This window comes from Salvia miltiorrhiza, chromosome 4, assembly GCF_028751815.1.
Source record: "Salvia miltiorrhiza cultivar Shanhuang (shh) chromosome 4, IMPLAD_Smil_shh, whole genome shotgun sequence".
In the NCBI taxonomy this organism is placed as follows: domain Eukaryota; kingdom Viridiplantae; phylum Streptophyta; class Magnoliopsida; order Lamiales; family Lamiaceae; genus Salvia; species Salvia miltiorrhiza.
This window is the reverse complement of record NC_080390.1, coordinates 19,501,102-19,514,514: the sequence shown is the minus strand read 5'-3', so window position 1 is coordinate 19,514,514 and position 13,413 is coordinate 19,501,102. Positions and strand designations below refer to the sequence as shown.

At 39.0% G+C, this 13,413-nt stretch overlaps 3 protein-coding genes across 3 annotated transcripts; all 3 read right to left on the bottom strand.

Moving 5' to 3' along the window:
- Positions 1–635: 635 nt before the first annotated feature.
- On the bottom strand, positions 636–3,581 carry LOC131023116 (protein FAR1-RELATED SEQUENCE 5-like). Its single transcript, XM_057952659.1, has 3 exons — positions 3,551–3,581; positions 2,290–3,082; positions 636–2,058 (listed from the first exon to the last, which is right to left on the bottom strand). The coding sequence occupies exons 1-3, from the start codon at positions 3,579–3,581 to the stop codon at positions 636–638; spliced, it is 2,247 nt and encodes a 748-aa protein (XP_057808642.1).
- Positions 3,582–5,008: 1,427 nt separating this feature from the next.
- On the bottom strand, positions 5,009–5,758 carry LOC131023114 (uncharacterized). Its single transcript, XM_057952658.1, has one exon. The coding sequence runs from the start codon at positions 5,756–5,758 to the stop codon at positions 5,009–5,011; it is 750 nt and encodes a 249-aa protein (XP_057808641.1).
- Positions 5,759–9,721: 3,963 nt separating this feature from the next.
- Positions 9,722–10,786, bottom strand: LOC131023113 (uncharacterized). Its single transcript, XM_057952657.1, has one exon. The coding sequence runs from the start codon at positions 10,784–10,786 to the stop codon at positions 9,722–9,724; it is 1,065 nt and encodes a 354-aa protein (XP_057808640.1).
- Between the last annotated feature and the right edge of the window lie 2,627 nt (positions 10,787–13,413).

Sequence of the window (13,413 nt, the reverse complement as noted above, 5' to 3'; positions counted from 1 at the left end):
CAAATGCATCCCTTAAATATGAACAGTACACAATTAAAGGAAGTCGTAACTCGAACATACTAATTTAAAACCAAACATTTATACAATTGATACTTAAATATGAAAATTTCATAGCTCACACAATTGAATATGAATATTATTATTATGACTAGTTCGCAATGAAATGGTTATTGCAGAGAACGGTGTATAGACAGTGAGTATTAGGCCAGTCCACAATATGATGAACAGTGATATTAAATATTGAACAAAGGATATAATTTTGAAGAAAACATAAATCACGCTGACCAAAACCATCCATAATTTTTGTGTGAACATTACATAATGAACGTCGAACAAGGAACATAAATCACGATGACCAAAACCATCCCTAATTTTTGTGTGAACATTACACAATGAACGTCGAACAAGGTCATATATAACTGAACATCGTCAAATATAACCAAGATAATTGTACGAGACATAGTGACAAAAACCAAACATAATAAGCAAAGTGTAAAATCGAAAATGAAGGAAAAACCAAATGAGAAATCTGAAAATCGTTCCCATGACAATTGACGAAATTGTACGAGTCATAATGACAAATAACAAACGTAATAAACTAACTGTAAAATGACAAAGTTGTTGAATAAAACAATTCAAACATCAACTGAATCATCTGTAACATCCTTCCCAGGACAATTACGTGAATCGTGGTTTACCATCTGATTGCATTTCCTGCATCTCCTCTTAGGCTTGAGTGCTTGTTCAATCATTTTCTCCCTTGTGGATTTCCTCCTCCCACCACAGCCACTGCCCTTAGTGTGCACTACAGGAGGCGGTAATACATCAACCTCAGTAGGTTTGGGTACACCATAAAATTCTTCAAACATTGCATGCTTCGACATTGAATCAAATGGTACTCCCAACTTCGAATATTTATCAGTGATACCCTTCAAATCGTTGTACAGCTGTTGACTCAACGAAGAATCCCCTCGTACATGGCCGAAACTCTTACAAACTTCAAGAAAGAATTTCTGTATTGGGAGGTCATCCTTCACAACCACGGGCTCCGGCACATTCTGTTCGTGCGGGGTTTGGCTCATCTGTGAAAGTTTGGTCCAGCGTGCGATAATATATTTTTCAGGAATTTTGTTCAATTTTCTTGTTCGCATGACAAAGAAAATGTGTTTGCACAACCAACCCTTTCTGATGAACAGCTTGCAAGAGCAAGAGAAGTGATCATCGATAGAACTGTAGCACACTTTAAATACTCCATGAACTCTGTCGTCAACCTCATAGTAACTGAGATTACCTTCATCGTACATGCGTGCCATCAGACAAGATACAGCAGCAGCCACGATTTCAGGCTGTATCTCATCCTTGAATATTTTGTTCGTGTAGATATTTGAAGCATGAACCTCTATACGTAAGTCTGTGCACATATCAAATGAGCTGGTTTCATCAGCCATAGTGATAGTGTCGTATGAAGTGCGTTGTGCATCCATAGCACTTTCATAATGCATGAACAACTGAACCACATTTGCATCTTTATTAAAATGGCGCCTGAAGAAACTGTTCTCGCTCTCTGACATAGATGTTGTCCTAAAAAGACCACTCATCTTGACATCACGAAAATATGAAGATACCCAGTTAGCACGCCTGTGAAACATATCAGTGAACCACCTACTCTCAAATAGATCATACTCCTCAATAAAACGATGCCAATTCTGCTCGAATTCATGCGGCTCAACAAGATCCGACCAAACTATATTATTGAATCTTTCCTTCAGCTCAGTGTTGTCCCTTAAATGCCTTGGCAACTTTTCAACAACTTTCATTAGTATATGCCACATGCACAATCTGTGAGACGTGTTAGGTAGCACATTTTCTATAGCTATCTTCATCGCCGGATCTTGGTCTGTGATAAATACTAAAGGGTGAGATCCCATGCACTCAACAAACTTGTTGAGAACCCATGTATAGGAATCCACATCCTCGTTCGATATCAAAGCTGCTCCAAAGGTTACACACCTCCCATGGTTATCTTTCCCGGTGAATGGTGTAAAAATGAGCTTGTACCTACAAAGAGAAATATTGTATTGACTTTAAGATTGACTGAGTTATTCATAAAAACAAATGTTCAGAACATAACTACTATGTTCATTGATGAAGTTCATCCCTGAACATTTAACTAACACTATGAACATATAGAATTTCATGAAAGCAACAAAGTACACAAGCTACATGACCAATTAACGTATACGTAAAATGATAAATCCAATAAAGGAAAGGCGTAAATTCAAAACAAACCTATTGGTTGAATAAGTTGCATCAAATGACACGGCATCTCCGAATCTGTGGTAATTCTGAATTGACATCTCGTCTGACCAAAACATCCTCTTCAGTTGAGCTTCTTCATCAGTTTCAAAATAATACTTGAAACCTTGGGACTTCTCTTGCTTTTTCTTCAAATTGTCTAGCAGAATTTTGGCATCAACACCTTCCGTATGGACCCTAAGGTCTCGAGCATAGTTCTTAAAATCTATACTTGTGTATCCAACGTCATCATAATTACCAACTATCTCCTTGAAAAATCGAAAGGTCCTCATGGGTCCAATGTTTGCCTTCATACCACAAAGAAGGAACATTTGATGGACATAGCCGACGTTCCGACGTGACTTCATAAGATGACGTTTGGAAGCAGGGACCATGTGGTGTGTGTGTTCCTCATAAAAGTCGTGAACAACATACCCAACCACAGCTTCCAAACGAAACACGATACGTGCCATGCAATCAACTCTAGTGGAGACCGTTTTGCGTTTCTTCTTAGGCTTCATGGATTTCTTTGACGACGAACTTTTACTGTCACTCTTCAGGCCTGCTCGATTACAAACTATATGCCTGTGTGTTATGGTTCCATCTTCAGCTTTTTTCCGATAACTCAAACGTGTACCAAAACCACACGTGTTTGCGTATTTGTAATAAAATTGAACTTCTTCTTCAAGAGTACGGAAGGCTTGTCCAATCCTCGGAATTAAATCTCTATCGCACTTAGGGATAATCAACTGCGTTATTTCATCTTCCGTCCACGTGTTTACATCGTCTGCAAAATAAACGTCAAATAGTCCCTGTTAAATTCATAGTATAACAACTAACGCACGATCCATAAATATCTGTGAACAACATTATAATTTTTTTTTAAAGTTTAACTACCAAATAATACCTATATACTCTATACATGTACATGACGATATTAAGAATGCATTCTACGATATAACACCATTCGAAATCACTAATATACATTTATAGAATTCACACATCATTATCTGTGAACAAACTATTAAGATGCAACATTCTACGCACGTTACCGTCTACAAATCAAAGGTGAAATCACTAATATACATTCACGCATGTTTCACACTTTGATATCTGTGAACAAACTATTAAGAGTAACATTCTATGCACGTTTTGTAGAATTTATACTAAATCAATACTATTTGAAGCAATTATTAATATGAACATAATAGATTACGATGCAAATAACACTTCAAAAAAAAAAAAAAAAACTCACGCTGGTCCGCCATTGATGGAGAAGATGCCATGGTGAACAGAAAAGAAAATAGAACGTTTGAAACGGCCGTAAAGAATGTAGTGGGGACAATAAAAACCTAAAATGTAATATCTAAGTTGTAACCAAAATTAGAAGATATCATGCAATCATGAACGCATGATTATAGGGATGACAGTACTCATTTCGGTTATGTGTTGATTGTCAAAAGTCAAATAAACCCTTTCTTACTAAAATGAATTAAACAGCCGAAAAATGCTCAGCCGTTTGATCTCCAATAATCTACGGTTTATATTGGTTCCCCGTTCTCACAATTATCTCCTATTTACATATGATCCATTCCCTATATATATATATATATATATATATATATATATATATATAGAGAGAGAGAGAGAGAGAGAGAGAGAGAGAGAAAGGATCCGTGGAGAATCATAAATAAATTGAGAATTGAGAATCAATCTTGTCCCTTCATTTATCAAATCGGACGCTCATTATATAACATAAAATATCCGTGTCTTTTTAATTGAAAAGGACATATGTGTAATCTTATGTATTCTATAACCGCCAGTCCTATTTTTATGGACATAATGATTGCTTTAGTTGGTAGATAATCACTAATGCTGAATAACCTATTTTTATTCGACATTATTTTACAATATTAATTTTATAGGAATTTATTGTTTAAAGTTTAATTTATCTGGTAATTATCGTTAATTTAGTAGTATGACTTTTTCATTTAATTGATTAATATTGTGCAGTTCGATTACGAATCGATTTTGGTTTATTTCTTATACATCATTGTTTATTTTTTTTTAATATATTAATGATTGTATCTAATTCAATGCTTCATTGTAAATTGATTATTTAGTTCATTTAAATTTCTAAATTGCTATGTATAAGTTTGAAACATGATTTTGATCACCGAACAAAAAATATATAATAATAATGTACAAAGTCAATAATTCAATGAATATGCTCATTTTGATCACTAAATTATTATGTATATAATTTTAAAATATGATTTGATATCCGAATACAATATACAATATTAATGAACAATGTCAATAATTCAATGAATAAGATAAGAATTAGTTTCAATATGTAAACTAATATGCGATTCATATTTCATATTTAATGAATATGTCATTATAAGATATCGAATAACAATACAAATATTCTAAATAAAAATAAATGTTATATAAATCTATAATAATTTAAAGCAATCCACTATTCATATTAAAACGAATATGTCACTATAAAATGTCGAATAACAATACAACTTTTCTTAACAAACATAAATGACATACAAATCCAACACTTCATCTTTTTTTTTTTATCAGAAATAAGGTGTATATTATACCGAAAGGGTACCAGTAGTACCGAGATACAAGCAAGAGAACAAGAGTATCAAGAGAATCAACTCAAGTTCAAAAGGCACCCAAAACCAGCACAAAAAACCTACGAGAAAGCAGCCAAGAACCAGTTCCTAAAATCCGAGGTAGAACTCGACATCTTGTACGTCATCTTCCATCCCCAAAGCCTCGATTTAATCTCTGCAAACAGCTTCTCTCCATTCCACTTGCCTTGATTGAATTTGCATTCATTTCTCTCTTTCCACAAAACCCAAGTCGTGCAAATCCAAACTCCACGCAGGAAGCGCTGATTCTCCTTTTTCCCCAGATTTGTGAAGGCATTGTAGTGATCTTTCACCTTACGGTGCAGCACCGACTGCTGACCAAGCCAAAAGATGATCTTTTTCCAGATGTCATCTGAGTTTTGACAAGCAAAGAAAGTGTGTTCGATCGTTTCTTCCTTTAACTTACACCTCACACACAAAGCCTCGGAGTTTTGAATTGGAACCTGTCGTTTCAGAAGATTATCACATGTAGGAAGTCTTCCTTTGAATAACTTCCATGATGTGGTAACAGCCTTAAGGGGGGCTGGGGCTTTCCAGATAGTCAACATCTCCTTCTCCTTCCTTCCAGTGTTTGTGGGATTCGCCATCAAACAGATAGCCTTGTAGGCCGACTTGACTGAGAAAGTGAAGTCCGAAGTAGCTTTCCACTTCCAAACATCCGATTTCCCAGCTGAAAGACAATAGTTGCTGAGAAGGTCAGATAACCGGTGCACTTGTTCCTGCTCCCTATCCCTCAAAACTCTATTCCAGCTGAGCTTCCACCTCCATTCTCCCCCGATCCACTCTCCCATGCTTTTGATAGAACCTCACTGGTTATCATTGAGACGGAAAAGTCTAGGGAAAAGGTCCGAGAGTCTCTCATTTCCGGCCCAAAAATGATGCCAAAATAAGACCGAATCCCCCTCCCCCAACTGAATTTCCAAATTCCCCCTAAGCCACTTTCCTTCCTCTCCCCAGCTCAGTTTCAAAATGTTTTTCCACCAGCCTGTTCTCAACCTCCCATTCCCCTCCACCCGAAAACCCCCGTCGTCCCAATTGAGGTTACCATGGCGCGACCTAATAACCCGAGTCCACAACGTCTCTTTTTCCACCAGAAACCGCCAAAGCCATTTGGCTAAAAGTGCCGCATTGAACCATTCAAGATTTTTGAGGCCGAGACCCCCACAACTATAATCCACACACATCTCCTCCCACTTGACCCAGTGGATTTTCCTCTCCTCCAAGCCTCCACCCCAAAGAAACTTACACAAAGAAGCGCGGATTTCAGCTAGGATGCATTTCGGAATCTTGGAAAAAGAAAGTTGGTAGATAGGGATTGAAAATAAAACTGATTTCAACAAGGTTAATCTACCGGCGAAAGAAATCTTCTTGTTCTTCCAGCTGCTGATCTTCTTCTTCACTTTACCAACCACATACTTCCAATCCACCGCCCGGGAAAGATTAACCCCAAGCTTAATGCCCAGGTAAGTGATTGGGAAGTCTCCCACTAAACACTTGAGTTGAGCAGCCATGTCTCTGTTTGATCCTTCATCAATGTTGACAGTCGAGAGTCTGCTTTTGTCGAAATTAACAGTAAGTCCCGACAACACTTCAAAGAGTATGAGAATACTCTTGAGCGCCCAAACGTTATCTCTCTTGTCCGACACTGCAAACATTGTGTCGTCGGCATATTGCAAGTGAGAAACACAACAATCTCCTCCCCCAACTTTGAAAGGTTCCAACAAACCCTTTTCCACGGCCCTTTTGGTGAGGAGGTTCATTCCTTCCGCTGTAATGAGAAAAAGAAATGGGGATAACGGATCTCCTTGTCTTAATCCCCTCTCCAGCTGGAATTCACCCGACGGGCTACCATTTACAAGGACGTTTGTGGTCGCCGATCGAAGGCAGCCAGATATCCATCCTCTCCATTTGACACTGAAGTTCATTCTCTCCAGCATTTGGTCAAGGAATTCCCAATCAGCCGTGTCATAAGCTTTAGCGAAGTCCACTTTGAAGAGGATAAGACCTTTCTTCTTCTTCTTAGCTTCCTCAATCAGTTCATTCAGTACCACGACGCCATCCAAAATATATCTACCTTCAACAAAAGCACTTTGACATTCGGAGATAATATCATTCATCACTTGTTTCATTCTAGCAGCCAAGACTTTAGCAATCACCTTGTAGAGGCAGTTAATCAAGGATATAGGTCGAAAATCTTTCAACTCAGACGCCGCTTCTTTCTTTGGGATGAGGACAACAAAAGAAGGGTTGCACCCTCTGACCAGCCTGCCGCTTGCGTGGAACTCCTGCAAAACTTTGAAAAGATCACCTTTTATAATTTCCCAGCAATTCTTCAAAAAATGGAAATTAAATCCGTCGGGCCCGGGGCTCTTAGAACTCTCACAATTCCAAACTTCCGACTTGATTTCCTCTTCAGAAAACGGTGTGTCGAGCCACTCCCTAGTAGCGTCTGAGATCTTCCTGCGTATGAAGTCCTCCGGCAGACAAAGGTTAGGCCGTTGCCCGCTTCTGAATTGTGATTGGAAATGGTCTTTGATCATTCTTTTAACTTCTTGAGGTTCCTCGACCCACCCACCTTCAGCGGGGAGACCTGAAATCTCATTTTTGATTCTCCGACCTTTAATCGACAGATGAAAAAATCTGCTGTTCACATCTCCTTCTTTCAGCCATCGGTTCCAAGATTTTTGTACGAGAATGCTATCTCTATTTTTAAGATGGAGAAGCAGATTCGCCTCCGCTTCGCTCCTCTTAGCTGCCTCTTCCTCCTCAAGCCCCAAAACATCATCGATAACATCCGATTTGTAGATTTCTTCTTTCGTTTTTGAAATGTTGTCGTTCACCATTCCGAACACCGATTTGTTCCAAGTCTTGAGATCCTCCTTCAGACGTTTCAGTTTTTCTTTGAAAATAAAACAACCTCTCCCTGTGATCCCACTTCTTTGCCAAGATTCTTTGACCAGAGCTTCAAAACTGGGATTGCTTGTCCAGGCATTGATGAATCGGAAGGGTTTCGGGCCCCAATCCACGTACTTGGTGTCTAAGAGAATCGGGCAGTGGTCTGAAACCGACCTCTGTAATCCACTTGCCTTTGTGTGAGCCCAACAAGAAAGCCACTTCTCATTTACCAGAAACCTATCCAATTTCGACTTGCATTGTCCTTGTGGTTGATACCACGCGAATCTTCTATCTTGCAATTTAATTTCCACCAATTCACTTTCTCTCACAAATTTATCGAAAGCCAGAGTATCTCTAGGATCAGAGTACGTTCCCCTTCCAACTCTTTCAGAAGGATTTCTGATCGAATTAAAATCCCCCGCACAGCATACACATGTATCCACATTTTGCTCCATAACACGGCCAATAATATCCCAAAGAATTTCCTTGTCACTCAAATTTTGAGGAGCATAAATATTAACCAAACAACAAAACGAGTTACCTGGGATCCAAAAACCGTTAACAATAAGCGCTCCTTTGATATCCCACTGACTTGTACAGGAGAATTTTGCAGCATTCCACATGGTTAAGATGCCCCCAGATCTTCCTTCCGCTTACTGGTTGCGAATCCGAAATCCTCCAAACCCCAAGTGAGTTTAAGGTCTAGAGCGCTCAAATTCTCCGCCTTCGTTTCTTGGATAAAACAAACATCAATTTCCAGTTTCTGAATCTGCTCCCTCACTTCCCTTTTCTTTATCTTACTGCCCAGGCCACGAACATTGAACGAAAGCATCTTCATTAAGCAACAATTTTCCCATTCTCCTCTGCCCTCTTCACACCGCTTTTTTCCGTCAGTTGCTTGGCCATCTCAAGGTCACCAAGATTACTACTCAAACCAATTACCTTCCCAAACTCCCAGATTTTTGATCCTTCATCGAGAATTCTTTGATTGAAAAGAGCTCGATCCCCTTCCTCTTTTTCCGCCGATCCATTCCTACCTGGTCTGCCGTCACTATTGCTCTCTTTTTCTGAGGATTGGGTCCCGAGTGTCGAAACTCCCTCCTTGTTCCTACCTTGTATCTTGGAAGGTAATTTCTTATTCTTTCTCTGAATTTTCTGGAGAAAACGATTGGAACCCATTTTTAGCGAGAGCTCTCCCCCTGTTCTTTTCCTCCTCTGATGTTGGAACCTTTGCAACTTTTTACCCACGATCTGGGCCTCTGGGCTTTCAATGACCTCTACCGAAAGAAAAAGGGGCTCGGTTCGGTTACTACTTGTTCCAGCAATCCCAGGAAAAGAAGGCCCATCTGAAGCGGTGCTTTTGGCGTCAAGATTCTCCTGTGACTGCTCCAGTCCATCGTAGTCTTCGGGCCCCCTACTGCTGCACCTATCGTTGGGCCTGAAGCCGGGCCGGCCCACCATTTCAGAATTTAAACTAGAGAGCCCAATACGGATGGGAGATCCCTGATCATTTTGACTTTCGTCCACCTCAGCATTTCTCCCCAACGAATCTGAGATGGGTCCCTCTGGAGCAGCCAAACCTGAGAGTCGTTACCTTGGGGCTGACACCCTAATAATTGAAAGTTGGTAGCGTGCATGCTATCCTTATTGGGAAGCGAAAAGTCGACAGCCGCCGGAGCGGATAACGAAGAGGCGTTGGTTTGGACCGGTTTTGAGCCGAATTCACCGCTGTTGTTGGATATTGCCGGAATCCTTCCGATCTGAGCCTCTGCCGGGAGCACCGATTCTGCCAAAACCTCCTCATCATCGGACAAAACTTCCTCTTCTGACGTCGAGCAACTTTCCTGAGATTGTGAGTTTTACGCCGGAATCTGTTCAACCACTTCCTCCACCCTGATCTTAAACTGGGCGCCGTCAATTTTACACACAAAGGTTTTGTTGATCGGTGCCAAACCAGTTGAAATCTGAATCATCGCGAAATCCAATCGATCCTTGGATTTTGTAAGGTCATGAATCTTCAACACCATCCCAATTTTTGCCCCCAGAATCTCGAAAAACCTAGAATTCCAAGCTTGCAATGGCACTCCAAACCACTTGGTCCAAACCGATCTTTGAGTGTTAACATCGATGTAAGACCAAGGTCTCACCCAGTCGAACCAGAAGGTTGTCCATTCGTTAAGCTCCGTCAGAAGATCTTTCACCGGCCTATTGTTCGTGCTTTGAATCAAGACCAGATTTCCCCCCAGGGAAGAGATCTTTAGAAGAGTTGCACATTCACTATTGATTTCTTCGCCAAACTCCTCCCAGGTGTATTCCGTTTTCACGAATCCAGTAAAAGAGTGTGTAAGCCATTCAGTCTCAACTTCCGTCGGTTGAAAGCCAATGACCTCATCCGCCAGAGGATCGGTGGATTTACCTGTTCCTCCAAGCGCCTCCCTGAAAGTCTTCCCGCTTTCTCTCTTCTTTGAAAGGCAATTTTGGGCGGTCCTTTTTGGTGCCGGCCTGTCTTTACAACCATTTATTACCACAGTTGCCGAAACTTTCTCATCCACAGAGACAACCTCCGGGGTAGATCTTTCGAACCTAGTTAAGTAGGCTCTAAGTTTGTAGCTACCGAACCAGGTATTATTCAAATCTCCCAGGATCCTTGTTTTGTCGGAGCCCTCCTCGAACCTAACAAACCCGAAAGGCTTGCCCTTAATGTCTCTCTTCCTAGGGAAGAAGATATCTGTAACCTTACCGATTTTATTGAAGCTTTTCTCCAACGTTTCTTGCCAAATTCCTTCCGGAAAATTGTTGAAGAAGAAGGTGATACCGTTTCGTGGCTTTGTCCGTCTCACCGAGTTCTTGTCTGTCCATTGTGGGTTCGCCCTTCTCCTTGCCACCGTCCGCCATTCTCCGTCGCCCTTGCCCTGCTCCGCCATCAGGAGGTTTACAGCTCTATCCAACACTTCATCTTAATACTGCTCTTCATCCAAGAGGAAATCCAATTCTTGCTTGGTGATCTTAGTGTTGTCTGCTTCTCCCAGGATTCCTTAATCACCTTCATGATTGTAGTGGGAGATTCAAGTCAAATTTAACATTCTGAATAAAACATAAAATGAAATCTATTCTAATCTCGAAATATCTTAAATTTCAAGTCGAAGAGGTGTATTTGTTCGGATTCTTAGAATGGGAAGAAAAAAATCGTGAAAAACAGATGATTTACATACAAAAAAAATTTAAAAAAAAATTACCTGGTGTTGATCAGCCGCCGATGAAAATTTTTTTGGGTAGCATTTGTTGAATGATTGAAAATTGTTGGTAGCGGTGGGTAAACCTATTAATTAATGGAGTAAAAATGGGGAACGGTAGTTTTTGTTAAATCGAAATACAATTATACCCTCAATCTATTTTTAAATCATTTTTTATTGAATATTCAGAATTATAGAAAAAAGGAAACCAACTAATCTTAACCGTCCATCACCACAAAATCAGTGGTTATGATTTATTCTCTATTCTTAATACTAAAGGGATTCTCTATAGATCCCTACCCTATATATATATATATATATATATAGATGCCTAAGTTTGAAAGGCTTATTGAATTCTAAATACAAGAACTTTAAGTGTATTTAACTTTTGCATATAAACATTAAAAGCTATCAATAAATATATGAATTTAAATATTATTTTATTTTTTTCATAAATTGGACGTCAGTCAATATTGAATTTGATTTGGCAGTCGACGTAGCACCACTTTATTCAAAAAGACGTTGTTTTACTTATGAAATAAAAAAATAATTGGGGTTAACTTTTTGGGTGTATTTTTATTTAGCACATGAATTTTGAAAGTTGTCGTCAGATAAACACGAACTTAAATATTGTTGTAAATTTTTCACATATTGAATATGAAATCAAAATTAAAAATAACTTGTTACATAGTCGACATAGTACCATTTCATCAAAACGGTGTCGTTTTACTTATGCAATAATTTTTTTTAAAAAAAAATAGATGTCATATTATTTCTTTCTCTATCTCATTTCCACAATAGTCACCGCCGTTCTTTACATTTTCACAACAACAATTTTTTACTAGCACACGCACACTGTCGTGGTCGAAAACTCCCAAAATTATTGGTATTCTCTGTCATTTTCATTGAACACTTCGCTGCAAACTGCTTACTCAACTCACTCCAACACTCTTACACTCTTTTCAATGATGCAATCACATTTACAACAATAGATTTCAAGAGGTGTGTAATCAACGTCAAATTTGATCTTAATTTATATTTTCAAAAGGGATATTTGTCTGTAATACATGAAATTTGAAAGTTTGAAAGTTTTCTTAAATTGCATATAACATTTTTTTTTCCTTAACAGAAATACTACATGATTTTAAACTTTCTTCAAATCAAAGTTAACTTGTCAATCGACAAATTCCAACAAAGCCAAATCGGCGGTGAGAAAAAAATGACATTGTATTGGAACACACCAAAATGTCATCGTTTAAAATTAAATATGAGTTTCAAATTCACAAATCGTTATCGAGGGGAATTCATGGTCCAGAAATTGTAGCGTAAAATAGCTCGGAAACAAACGCAAGCAATCAATGAAATAGTATTCAAAAACAGAGAAATAAATCAAAGACAATGATTACGTGGTTCGACCAATTGGTCTACATCCACGGGACAAAGAAGTATGTAATTTTTATTCAAACGTAAATAAGCTTCGAATACAAGTGCATGAGAATTCAATCAAACTTTGAGAGATGAATTCACAGGCCCTAAAAAACTCCAACCGTAAAAACCCTCTCAGCTCGAGGTTGAAGAAAAACGCAATTAGTTATAACGGCCTAATTATAATAGAAAAGATCTCGACCCTCCATTAGATCAACGACTGCGATCTTAACTAACTAATAAGCCACTAATTGCAAATAAACCCCTCTGCTACAGACTTTGATGCAGAAGTCCCTAAACCTTCAATGCTTGGTTCCTATTAGTTTCTCGGATAATTGCTCACAAATCTCCACCTTATCTAGAAAACTAAAACCAGCAGACAAGGTTAGCAACATACTTCTTCTCCGACTGACAACACTACTCCACCAGACCAACAACACTCCACCAGATCGTGCTCACTCACGCACGAGATACCACATTTATCAAATCCAAACAGTAATCAAACATAGCAACTGGAAACGCTTTTGTAAGCATGTCATCTGCATTTTCTCCAGTTGCAACCTTCGCCATGTGAATCAATCCCTTCTCAACAATATCACGCACAAAGTGCAATCTTATATCAATATGTTTAGATCGTTCATAAAATGTATGATGTTTAACTAAGTGCAATGCACTTTGGTTGTCGCATCTAACTTCAACTGAGCCTTGTTCAGTACCAAAATCTGACATAATTCCCTTTAGCCACACAACCTCTTTCACAGCTTCAGTGACAGCCATGTATTCGACTTCAGTAGTTGAAAGGGCTACCACATGTTGCAAGGATGACTTCCAGCTTACTGCAATACCAAAGAGTGTAAAAACATAACCAGATTGCGACCTTCTATTGTTCAAGT

Bases quoted from the DNA above. Each gene is read 5' to 3' on its own strand.
- LOC131023114 (XM_057952658.1), bottom strand. From the start codon at position 5,758: ATGGGAGAGTGGATCGGGGGAGAATGGAGGTGGAAGCTCAGCTGGAAT.
- LOC131023113 (XM_057952657.1), bottom strand. From the start codon at position 10,786: ATGGCGGAGCAGGGCAAGGGCGACGGAGAATGGCGGACGGTGGCAAGG.
- LOC131023116 (XM_057952659.1), bottom strand. From the start codon at position 3,581: ATGGCATCTTCTCCATCAATGGCGGACCAGC. The intron at 3,083-3,550 runs GTGAGTTTTTTT...TTTATTTTGCAG, and splicing joins TCCATCAATGGCGGACCAGC to ACGATGTAAACACGTGGACG. The intron at 2,059-2,289 runs GTTTGTTTTGAA...TTCTCTTTGTAG, and splicing joins GCAACTTATTCAACCAATAG to GTACAAGCTCATTTTTACAC.